Raw genomic sequence first — 12,715 nt, forward strand, 5'->3', positions numbered from 1 at the left:
ACGAGATCTGGGGGAAAAATGTTGTGAATACACACACACACACACACACACACACACACACACACAGAAATAGACCTATGTGAATATAGTCAATTGATCTTTGACAAAGGAACAAGGGAGCAAAGGCGATACAATGGGGAAAAGACAGTCTGTCCATTCAAGAAATGGTGATGAAAAAACTGTACATGCACATTCAAAAATTAATTCAAAATGGATCATATACCTAAATGTAAAACACAAAACTATAAAACTCCTAGAAGGTAACATAGAAGAAAACCTAGAATATCTTGGGTATGGTGATGACTTTTTAGATCCAAAGGTACCACCTATGAAAGAAATTGATAACCTGAACATTAAAATTAAAAACAACTTCTCTGTGAAAGGCAATGTCAAGAGAATAAGACAAGCTACTGACTGGGAGAAAATATTTGCAAGGGACAATATGACACAGGCCTTTAATCAACACATACAAAGAACTCTTAAAACTCAACAGTAAGAAAAGATACAACCGGACTGAAAAACAGGCAAGAGACCTGAACAGACACCTCACCAAAGACACACAGAAGGCAAGCACGCATATGAAAAGATACTGAACATCCCATGTCATTAGGGAATTTCAAATGAAAACAATGAGATGCCACTACACACATACCACAATGAATGACCCAAAGTCAAAATACTGATATCATCAAATGTTGGCAACAGGAACTCTCATTCACTGCTGCTGGGAACACAAAATGGTATAGGCACTCTGGAGGACAGTTGCGCAGTTTCTTACAAAATTAAACATACTCTTACTGTTATGATACAACAATTGCACTCGTTGGTATCTACCAAAAGGAGTTGAGAACTTATGCCTACACAAAAATTTGCACATGGATGTTGAAAGAAGCAGGAATGCAAAATAGTGTATACACTAAACCTAGCTATGCAAAATAGGTAGTTCCCAATATGTATCCACCTGGTCAAGGGCTGCAAGTAATAAGTAAAAATCGATTCACTAATTAATTATTGAGAAATTATAAGGTATCGGGGTGCCTCATACATGGTAAATATTATTAGGCAAGATAAATAAGAAATAAAAGGCCTTGAATAGGAGACAGAAAAACAATTTTAATACAGTGTGATGAGTCATAATAAATGTACCACAGGAACAAAGATAAAGTTGGGGCAACTTTAGGGGACATAAAGTAGGTGTGGGTTTTATGGTTTTTCCACAGCCCATCTCTTCTAAAAGTTATTAATACTTTCATTGAATTTTCAAATTTTAACAAAGTGCAACCTGGATCCAGAAAGAGATCTGGGTTCAAATCCTAGCTCTACTTACTTACGAGGTGACTGACCACTGATGAATTACTTAACCTCTCTTCATTGTTTCTCACCATTGACATGGGGATAAAAATTAGAACCTACATAAGCAGGATTTTTAAGATTAAATGATGATATATCTGATAAGGGATTAATATCACAAATCTATAAAAAACTTACTCAACTCAACTCCAAAAAAACAAACAACCCAATTAAAAAATGGGCAGAGGACTTGGGGAGACATTTCTCTAAGAAGGACATACAGAAGGCAAGAAGACATATGAAGAAATGCTCAACCTCACTAACCATCAGAGAAATGCAAATAAAAACCACAATGAGATACCACCTCACTCCAGTCAAAATGGCTATTATCAATAAATCAACAAACAACAAATGCTGGCGCGGATGTGGAGAAAAGGGAACGCTAGTGCACTGTTGGTGGGACTGCAGATTAGTGCAGCCACTATGGAAAACAGTATGGAGGTATCTCAGGAATCTGAAAATGGAACTACCCTATGATCCAGTAATTCCACTCCTAGGCATCTACCCGGAGAAATCCAAAACTCCAATTCAAAAATCTGTATGCACTCCTATGTTTATTGCAGCACTTTACACAATAGCCAAGATATGGAAACAACCAAAATGCCCATCGGTAGATGACTGGATTAAGAAGCTGTGGTACATTTATACAATGGAGTATTACGCAGCCATAAAGAAGAAAGAAATCTTATCATTTGCAGCAACATGGATGGATCTAGAGAACATTATGTTAAGTGAAATAAGTCAGAAAGAGAAAGACAAGTACCATATGATCTCACTTATATATGGAATCTAAAGAAAAGACTATGTGAATGAACTAATCAGAGACAGTTTTGGGGACGCAGACAAAAAACCGAGAGTGGTTAGATGGGTGTGTGGGAGGGGGTTGGGCATAAGGGGAAAGGTGAAGGGATTTGGAAGCAGCTGGTAACCACAAGATGGCCTCAGGGTTTTTTTGAAAATTAATTTGGGGAAGGTATTCTATAATGTTGTAAAGATTTTGTTGGGTATCCGATGGACATGCGTCCTATTTGGGAGACCACCTCAGGGATACAGTGGATACCTGATCATGGCATTGTACACCAGAAGCTAAACATTAATGAATGCCAACAATAATTTTATATATATAATGTCATGGTTCAGTATGAGGTCGGAGGGATAGTGGATGGGGGTGGGGGGTTCACAGTATGAGGGATATAAATGATGAACGTCTAAGTATTACCTTGTTTTGTACACCTGAAACTAATAAATAAATAAATTAATAAAAAAAAAAAAAAAAAAGATTAAATGAGATTATATATGTAATGTAACAGTGTCCTGGCACACAGCAAATGTGTTCAATAAATGGATTATCAGTGTTACCGGTACCATCAACGATGTTTTTTCCACTGCAATGATGAAATTCAGAATAACAACAGGTGATTGTCTGGCTCTACTGTAAGTCAGCAGCACCACATTGTCCAGAAGACACCACACTTCAAGAGCAATGTGTCCAGAGGACAACCAGGACGGTAATCCTGGAACACATGTTGATGGCATTCAATCTGGAAAAGGATTATGGATGAATATGATAGCAGGCTTCTCCTATAAGAGCTGTCATGCTCTGGATGGAAGAACAAGGACCAAAGAAGAGTGACAGATGTCAACATAGAGAACTGTCTAGAAATATAATGTTACTTCACACCAAAGTATTCTCTAGTGATGCCTTAATTTTCAAGTCTGAGTCTATTGATAAAGCCACAGGACACAGGTTTGCACTTGGTGATCTCAAAGGTGCCCACCAATTCGGATTCTATCTCAAGAGACTTCAAATTCAGAAGGAAAACCTAAGTGGTTTAAATACATTAATTAGTTTGAAAAAAATGAGTAGGGTTGGGAATAGGGGAAGGGAGGAAAAGTACTGGAGACTTCCTGGTAAAGCACTTTAGAATTATGTTTTAAAAGACAGACTCTGCAATTGCTCACGGAACGATTTTAAAATGAAAGATATTCATGTTTCATGGAGAGCCAAAAGTGCTATCAAACTATTCAAATAACTCTCTAAAGAAACTACATATTAAACAAATGTTTTAAAAACAAAGAAACACACCACCGTGCTAACTATTACCCTTCTGATAATGTGGTAAGTTGACCTTAGAGAATTCCAGGTGGCACCTAAGTCCTAGACATATGAAGAACTGGTTATTCAAAGAACTCTTCAAGAGTTCATTGCTTCTTCCACTATAGTCAGTTTAAGAGAGTGCTATAGGATGGTGGACTAGAAACAGTAAACATTTATTTCTTATTTGACGAAAAAAGGGATTAAAAAACTGTTTAGTTTTAGGATGGAAAACAACAGACTAATGTGAGGTAAGGAATGAAGTTATGTGAGGACAGACAGAAGGCACTAAGACAGACATGGAAGAAGCAGAAATCAGTGCTCAAACATGGTTCTCTTCATGAAAAGACCAGGAGGATATAAGATCTGGTGCAATGGTAATCTCATTTGCTTTTCATTTTAGTAGAAAATGAGTTGTTACTCTGCACTGAACAAATAAAATGAGTCTTTAGTATGCGCTAGGCATCTCTTCAGAAAACAAGTTTTAGTTTCTCCCTTCCTTTCCCTTCCCTTCCTTTCCCTTCCCTTCTCTTCCCTTCCCTTCTTTTCTTTCCTTCTTTTCTTTCTTTCTTTTAATATAAGGCTGCTTGTTGACAGAGGGAATTAAAACTGAAGAGAGCAGCATTCCTATCTGGGGAAGCAAATTGACTTTGGAATTTGCAGGCAAACTAGTCCAATTACAAAACAAGCCAGCACACAACCCCTGTTAAGAAGCACATTTAATGGACTCTAGAGAGAATGATATCTGTTATCCAGTCTCAAATGTCATTGTCATATCTTCCCATTACAACTTTAGCCTCAAGGCCTCACATCTTCAGTACTGTTTGTTAACTTAAATACACAAAGAAAATCACTTAACTGAGCTCTTTGTACTTTCCAGAGGGTAGCTCTGGCGACTTCCTATGTGATATGGCATTAGAAAGCTACCATCACACTTCATACATAATCTAGAACCTAAACAGACTTGTAGTTAGGCAAAAAATCTTTAGTAATGTTTGCCAAATTCTACCATAGGGGGCAGCATAGCACATGGAAAGAAAGGGGTTCTTTTGAAATTAGGCAGCTCTAGATTAAAATCTCGTCACAGTGTGATTTTGGGGGGAAATCATTTATTCTCTCTGCAATCCTGCTTACTTACCTATCATAGGAACTTGCACACACTATGGGCTTACCAACTCGTGACTGATACTACCTTTGACTTAAAACATTAAGACAGTCTGGAATTTCTAACGTGTATTATTGCCATAGGCTCCTATAAGAACAAATCTTTGGCGACTAGAGAAAAAAAAAAGATTATCCTAAGAGTTTTAACAGTTTTCAACATGCTTTCAAAGAAAACACCAATGCAAGGAAGGACCAAAACTTATTTTTTTCATTAGTATCATATTTGCATATAAGGCATGTTCAGGAATAATGAATAAGTAGGTCTGACTACCCACACGGTATGTTTAAGAAACTACCAAAAAAAAACATTTGAAAGGTATCATGGGTAACACTGTAGAAGGCTAATCCCATATTAACACTAAAAAAAGGAATTTTGAAAATGATTATTATATCTCTTCTCAAAAGTCACAGTTTAAGAGGACAGTTTAAGAGGACTTGAAACTGGCCTTAAGGTACCATGTGTAGATGTGTCTTAAGTGAATAATGATCAGGAATTTAAAACTGCTCCAAAATAAAGCTTTCAAATAGTGAGAGCTTTTCCCGATTAACTATACTAAACACATTTATACACACAGATGACTGACATTCTCTTTTTAAGCAACACAGTAATAACTGACATTTGAAAAATGTTGGAAAAATAAAGTACTCTGGGAATGATCCTGAAGGAAAGATTCAGGACTGGACAAAAACAAAACCAGGCCAATTTCAGATTGAAATCCTACCTCGTAGAAGGGCATTGCTGCCTTGGCAATCAAATAGTTTTGTATTTTTTCTCGCCATGTTTACGAAGGCCAATAACCTCAAAATAAATACATTCAACGCATGTACACACGCATATGTGTATAAACATATGTACACATAATGCGTACACACATTTACCCCTGGTGCTATCAGTACTCATGTCATGCCTATGGCCTTGTGTGTACAAAACAATAATTTGTATTCACAACTCAAGAGTCACCAAGGAAAAATGACTAAAATTCAGGTACTTTGTTTTCAAGGATATAACTATATGTAAGACATATCACAAAGTTCTGTTTATGATTTCACCTTGAAGGGAAAAATCAAGCACCTGTCAAACGTGTGTGCTGGAAGTTTTCCTAACAAACACTATGATGACGTAATGGAAAAAGATCTGATCTAGCTTTCTCGTTTTTAATTTAAAATATAGCAGAAATCACTGATAGCTTTGCATTGTTCAGCAAGGCTTAGTTTTGATTAAACTCTCTTCAATAAAATATTGCAATTAAATACTATACCCCCATTCCTCCAACTGAACCCTCAGAAAAAAGAGGAAAGATATAAACTCCCTCTTTTAAAGGAGAGAGATAAAGAGATGGGAATCGAAGCTTGGCAAATTGCACTATGAAAGGTCTAACTCAGCCTTACCAACAAGGCAGGGCTACAACTGTTAGTGTCAGAGCCATCTGGCTGAGATTCAAAGCATTGCTTCAACACCTGGAGAAAGCGATGATAAAATAAATGAAAACAACAAAGGAAACTATGGAATCCAGTTCTTTCTTATATCAAACCAACTAAATAAAATCTAAACCTACAGGCAGGCTAGGGAAATTAGGGATAAACATGTTTTAGAAAGAGTTCAAGTTTCACATACTGAAGCAAAAATGATACAGCAATTCAAGTATTAAACCAAGTATCTATTTTATTCCAGGTCAAGTTAAGTAAAGGAGATGATTGTAAATCTGTTTGCATATTGTTTATGAACTAAACCAATGATTCACTGTAAAATTTAAAAATAAACAAACAGAAGTAAGAAAATAAACTACTTCAGACATTATTTAAACGTGTGTAAAATAAGAAAACTAGTATCCAAATTAAAATGTTCCTTTCAAAGAATTATTTAACTCTTAAGTCTACTCTACATGGATATTCGTGATTTTTATCTAATTTTCAAATGAAAATTAAGAATCAGAAAGCACACAAACAAAAAAATATTTGGCCTAGAAGTCTGAGAAGGAAAAAAAGGATAGAAGTTGTTACCTGCCTCATTCATTCTGAGTGTAATCCTTTTCACTTTCTCTCCTGTTTGAATAAACAATTAGATAGCAACACTGCTTAAAATATTGATTAAAATAAATTCTAACTCTAGAGAAAAGTACATGATGTCTTATTAAATTTCTTGTAATTTCAACAGCACTAAAATATAGAGAAAATAAAATTCAATGTAGAGAAGTTAGCACTTATTTGACTTAGGAGTTAGTTAACAAGACCAAGGTATATAAAGAAAATTTCTATTTCCAACTTTAATTACGATTTTGTAGTGTGTGTGTGTGTGTGTTCATATTCTTTACAACTTAAAACTTTATTAACATTATGGAAAACTTTAAACATACTTTAAAAACTACACAGAATAATCACCATGAGCTCTCATGTCCCTATAATCCAGCTTCAACGATTAGCAGCAACTTATGGCCAATCTATACCCTCCTTCATTTCCTCCCCTTCGATATTACTTTGAAGCAAATAATTCCATTTTGACTCTAATTTGGTGGGTGGGAGAAGAGAACATAATAGAAAAATTGGGCGGTGAGAGAAATAATGCTGCTTCTTTCTCTCCACAATCCCTGTCCCTTATCATTGCCACAATTTTAAGTGACATAGCATCCAAGAATGTTTGAGGAAAAAAGCCCACGTGCCACCCCAAAGAACAAGCACTGCCAAGTCCAAATTTACTGCCCCATCACTTCCTCCTTCCAGCTGAGACAGATTTTAACATTTCAGCCCCCGCATGCCTCTCCAGTAGTAAAGCTAATACTGGGAAGCAGCAATGTTACAGTACGACTAGCTTGTGTATGCCAGTCCCTAATCTCTGGCACGGTGTCTAAGGACTACGTCCAACGGAACTGTTTTTCTCAGCACTAGCACTAGATTAATCACCAAGTCCCTGAGTTGATAGTATTTCTCATCACATTATAAAATATGTCTATGGCTGACTCCGTGGGCTACCACTAGTTAAGTGACATAAGGAGGCAGATACAACAGAACCATCTCCCAGGAATGGGAAGGGAAAGGAAAACTACAGGCAAGGGAAATACTACAGTCGCAGAAACTTGACATTAAGTCGGAAATCTAAGTGCCTCTTCACATCATCTCCTATCTCTCACAGTCAAATATCAACTTGTTTGATATTTGGTCTGGTTACCGTATGGTAAGTATTCAAATCCCTTTGAGAAGTAAATGGAGTATTCTACTGAAATGGAGACAGAAAAAAAAACACCAATTATTCTGGTGTTCCTGAATGTTTAAATTTTAATAAAATAACTAGAGGAAAGCAAGCAGTGAAGACAGCACCATGCATTCTTGTTTTATAAAGTAGGAAAAATGTTTAATCTTAAACATTGTGTCTAATACTTTATAACTTTTAAAAATACCAACTCAGATTTCCCCCAAAACCAAATATTAATATTCAGGCTGTAGTTTCATCTTTAACTACATAATGAAGAAAAGAGTATTTTTCAAAGCATCAATTTTAATCATCGTAATAAGAAAACTAATTTCAGGTAACTTCCAGTTACTTGGGCCTTGGCGTAACACCTGTGAATGAATACAAGGCCCACCCGACCAGCTGCATTTTGTAAATAAGAAAAGATTTTCACTACTTGATTTATACCAATATTGTTTCACCCCCACCATCTCCACTGCACACAACGTACTAACCTCTGTCCCAGGGATAAACTTTATAATAAAATTTTATGTTAATGATTTTTCATCACAATAAGTAAGATCAATTACCTTCCCTCCATCAGTATTTCTATTTCTAATATTTCCTAATACTTTCTGCAAAACAAAAATTAGTTCATTTTATTATTACACATCTGAAGAACATTCTGCTGTAACACAGACGGTGAGAAAAGCTTTATTACAATTACTATGGAAATGTAAAATTCCTCAAGGGCACAGCAGACTAAACATACTCACTTTTGTTGTCTTTGTATAGAACGGGGAGGAGAGTTGGTGAATAGGCAGGTCCACGATCCCACTGCAGTTTGTGACACTATTACTATGCGTATGTTCGTCTTCCCTGCTACTGTCATCAGACTGATCAAAGTCATCACTCTCCTGGTCCATTTCCTCTTCCTCTTCATCCTCCTCATCTCGTTCCCCACCATGTTCTTCATCTTCCTCCGGTTCTTCTTGGTTTCCCGAGGAGTCCTCGTCTACCGAAATGAATCGATTATTGTTCTCTTCCAATTGTCCCTGCTGGGAATCACTTTGGTCTCCGGGTCTTGGTTCTGCTCCGACGACTTCGCCATTCCTCGCAGTGTGTTCCTCGTCTTGCTGTCTGAGCTGCTGCTGCTGCTGCTCCTCCTCAACCACACGATTCATCTGCTCCTCATCTGCCTGGCTTGAGGAAGGGTTACCTCTCAGAGAGCCTCCAGTTCGTCGTCTTTTGCTGCCCACAGAGAGCAGTTCCTGATTCATTTCCAAAAGCCAGCTTGCCACTTCTTGGACCTTGGCTAGACTATCAGAAGATGCAAAGGTTTTCACATTCTGTAGGGAAAAATGGGGGGACAGAAAAGGTTTGTACAATCTACATTATCTTCCACTTTCATGTTTCATATCTATATTCCAAATTTCATTAACGATTATAAAGAGTATTTGAGGTCATTGAGGCACTAAGATACTCCTTAGGAATCAACGTTGAAAGTTTAAATTATAAAAGTTATAAGACTTTATAAAGCTATACACAAAAATCACATGTAAACAGCTTTATTTTAATCTCTTTTAAAAAAATAATTTTAGAATAAAGCTTAATTTAGTTGCTTTGACCAATAAAAACTTTTAATTTTTCAATCGGTAGTTTATAAACTGTATCTTTTGTAAAACTTCCACAAAATCATTAAGAAGTGTATCATCAAAAAAAAACAAAACAATGCTCAGTTAAGTTCAGAAAATGCCGAGTAAACCAAGTTAAAAAGGCTTTTTGTACCTTAGGAATTCCCCAATCTTCTCTAATCACAACCTTCCTTTTAGACAGTTTTCTGACAGGTACCAAGTATAATCATTATGAGCTTCACTTTTTACAACGAATGCAAATCAACTGGATAGCAAATAAACAAACAAACAAAAAGTTTTTTAAAGGAAAAAAGGTTCATAAGAGCATACCCTGTGACCCAGTCACTCCACTTCTGGCAATCTAGCCTAAGGAAGTAATCCTAAAACAGAAAAAATAATTATGCAGAGGATGCTCACTGCAGCTTTATACACGAAAGCAAAAAATAAAAATAAATGAAAATAAAAATAATCAAAACCTAAATGTTTAAGACAAAGAAATCCATGAAATAGGATATACAGTGCAATTTCTAAACATGATGTTCACATTTTAAAAATTGTGAAAACATGGATGTTTGCATTATATTATGCTAAGAGGAAACTGCAGGAAATTATATGATCATGGCATGATTTTAAACTGCATAAAGACTAGAAGACAATATTTCAAAATATAAACTGCATTTTGGCAATGATAAATAAGGTGCTTTAAACTTACTTTCTATAATATATCTCAAATTTTATATACCAAGCATATTTATTTTTATGTTTTTTAACACAGGCTCTAAAATTTGATCTGACAGAATCAATTTTATAATGTTTATTCTTAAATTTCACTCTTTATAGATATCTATATGGACATGTTCAAGGTTACATAAAATAATGTCAACACATCACACAAGTTCATATAACATTTCCTTTAAAAATATCTTTAAGGCTTGCAAGACATAAGAAATACAAAATTATTTTCTATCACACCATAAGAGTAACTACATTATATCACAGAGGTCTTCAGAGAAAACTGTCTTATCAAATTTTCCAACCCTTGCCAGTAGATAGTAATCCCCCAAAGGTGCAGTTCTCATTGCAAGCTTTGAAATGGGGTCAAGAAAGTCTAAAAGCTAGTTTTAAAATAGCAATATCTCATTTTATTTTCTATACTCTATACCTGCTAAGAAATAAGCTACAGTGTCTATGTGGGGAAATTGTTCAATTCTAATTACACTAGAAATGATAAATGCAGAAAGAGAAGAGTTCCAAAAACCAAGCCTTGAGGCACTCAAATATTCTGAAAGAAGAGGAGTAATCAGCAAAAATGATTAAGGAGGAAAACCATGAATGAGGGGTATCCTTAAAGTCGCATAAAGAACGCATATCCAGGAGGAGAAAGCAAACAAAGGCAACTATAGCTGATGATAAATAGGATGAAAACAAAGAAATGACCATTGGATTCAGCAACATGGAAGTAAATGGGAGCAATTTTTGGTAATTGAAGTCTAATTAAAGTACGTTTAAGAGTCTGGGGAAAGAGAATAAAGATGGTCAATATGGACAAGTTACGAGTTTGCTGAAACAGAACAAAAAAAAAAACAGCGAAGTGATAACTGGTAGGAAAAATGGGGTCAAGAGAAGATTTTTGATTTTTTAAGATTGAAGAACTAGCACCTTATCTGTATGACAAGAATGATCCAGTACAAAATAAAAAGTTGATAATGTGGGCCAACCCGGTGGCCCAGGTGGTTGGAGTGCCGTGCTCCTAGTGCTGCTAATGCCAAGGTCGCCGGTTCAATTCCCACAAGGACCAGTGAGCTGTGCCCTCTACAGCTAAGACTGTGAACAACAGCTCTCCCTGGAGCTGGGCTGTCGTGAATTGCTGTGGGCTGCCATGGGCTGCTGTGTGCTGCCGTGGGTTACACCATCTGCTGCCATGAGCGGCCGGTGGCCAACGTGAGTGGCCAGCAGCCAGCGTGAGTGGCTGGCAGCCAGCGAGAGCTGCTGTGAGCTGCCATGAGCTGCTGTGAGAGGCCGACTGGCGACTGGCGACCGACTGCGGGGGGGGGGGGGGGGGGGGGGGCAAGGCTCATAACACCAGCATGGGCCAGGGAGCTGTGTCCTACACAACTACACTACTGAGAAACAAGGGCTTGAACCAGAGTGGGTGGGTGGGTGGGAAGAAGGGGAGGGAACTTGATAACGTAAGCCAGAAAGAGAGTAACTGTTGACGTGATGTCCTTAGGTAGTCAAGGGGGGATACGAACTAATTCAAAAGTTGGAAAATGGATACTTCATTTATGGCAACAGATGTGGGAAAACCGCTGGAAGTAGGTGAGTTTCTATAGTGGTGGGAGTCTTTGGAAATTCCCTTCTCATTCTTTTTTTGTTTTTTTTTAATTGGTTAAAGTAAGAAGCAAGGTCATCAGCTAAGAGTGATAGTGGGAGAGGTAGTCGACATTTCAAGAAAGGTATGAAATGGTCCTCTAGGGAGCGAGGAAGGGAACTTTCCTTCGTGCATACAATTGTGATGATCAAATGTAATCAATAAACCATGAAATTGTGATGATCAAATGTAATCAATAAACCATGATGCAATATATGAAAGGTGGCTTTTAAAAGTCAGGTGGTTCACATTTACATCTCAGGCAAGCACAATACAAAAGTGCTACTTGAGGTAGAATGAAACCATCAAATATAAAAAACTATACCAGTTTTGAGCAAAGGAGAAGGTAGAGTTCCTTAGTAAAAGCATATTATATATATCCATTGTTTTCAGAAGATCAACTTCAGAAAAATAAAGGTCATCAAAATCTTACCAGGTAGTATGTCAAAGACAAACTGTAAACATCATAGGAAAGCAGGTTAAAAAATAAGATGTTGAAAACCGCTGACCTAAATCACAAATGAATATACACAGTATCCCAATGTATATAAAGGTACCTGTTATACGTAGGTCTTCTGCAGAGAATCAAAATCTCGCTTTAGTGATTGTGTCTAAGGCTGGATCTCCTAACACTAACAAGGACATTTCTCACTTGCAGGTTTATGCACAGAACAGCACGAAAGCAGGGACACTGCCTAGAACAACGCAGCCCCCAAGCAAATTGCCCTTTGTGTGCCCAACATAACAGGCCTATTCGCACAAGATTGAAACAGGTTTAATGACATCTTAAGAGCAATTTATAAAGTGAAAAGATGAGAGAACAAAGGTTATAAAACACGTAATAAAGAATAGCAGCCAGCCTACCGACAGAAAGTTTATGACTGCCATTTCTAAAATAGCACCAGAACTGGTTATCAATGAACAGTTCCGTTACAAAT

The 12,715-nt window shown here is 36.9% G+C and overlaps 1 protein-coding gene across 3 annotated transcripts in view; it reads right to left on the reverse strand.

Annotated features, from left to right (window-relative positions):
* FBXW7 (F-box and WD repeat domain containing 7) overlaps positions 1–12,715 on the reverse strand; it is a 173,184-nt gene that overhangs the window by 74,135 nt on the left and 86,334 nt on the right. For 2 of the 3 annotated variants that reach the window (XM_081076755.1, XM_081076754.1), the window contains exons 2-3: positions 9,737–9,786; positions 8,549–9,121 (exon numbers count right to left, since the gene is read on the reverse strand). In XM_081076755.1, coding sequence (XP_080932881.1) covers positions 8,549–9,052 — 504 coding nt within the window. In that variant the 5' untranslated portion in view covers positions 9,053–9,121; positions 9,737–9,786. The remainder of the gene's footprint in view (positions 1–8,548; positions 9,122–9,736; positions 9,787–12,715) is intronic. The other variant, XM_081076756.1, reaches the window with a different exon arrangement.

This window comes from Rhinolophus hipposideros, assembly GCF_964194185.1.
Source record: "Rhinolophus hipposideros genome assembly, chromosome: 16".
In the NCBI taxonomy this organism is placed as follows: Eukaryota; Metazoa; Chordata; class Mammalia; order Chiroptera; family Rhinolophidae; genus Rhinolophus; species Rhinolophus hipposideros.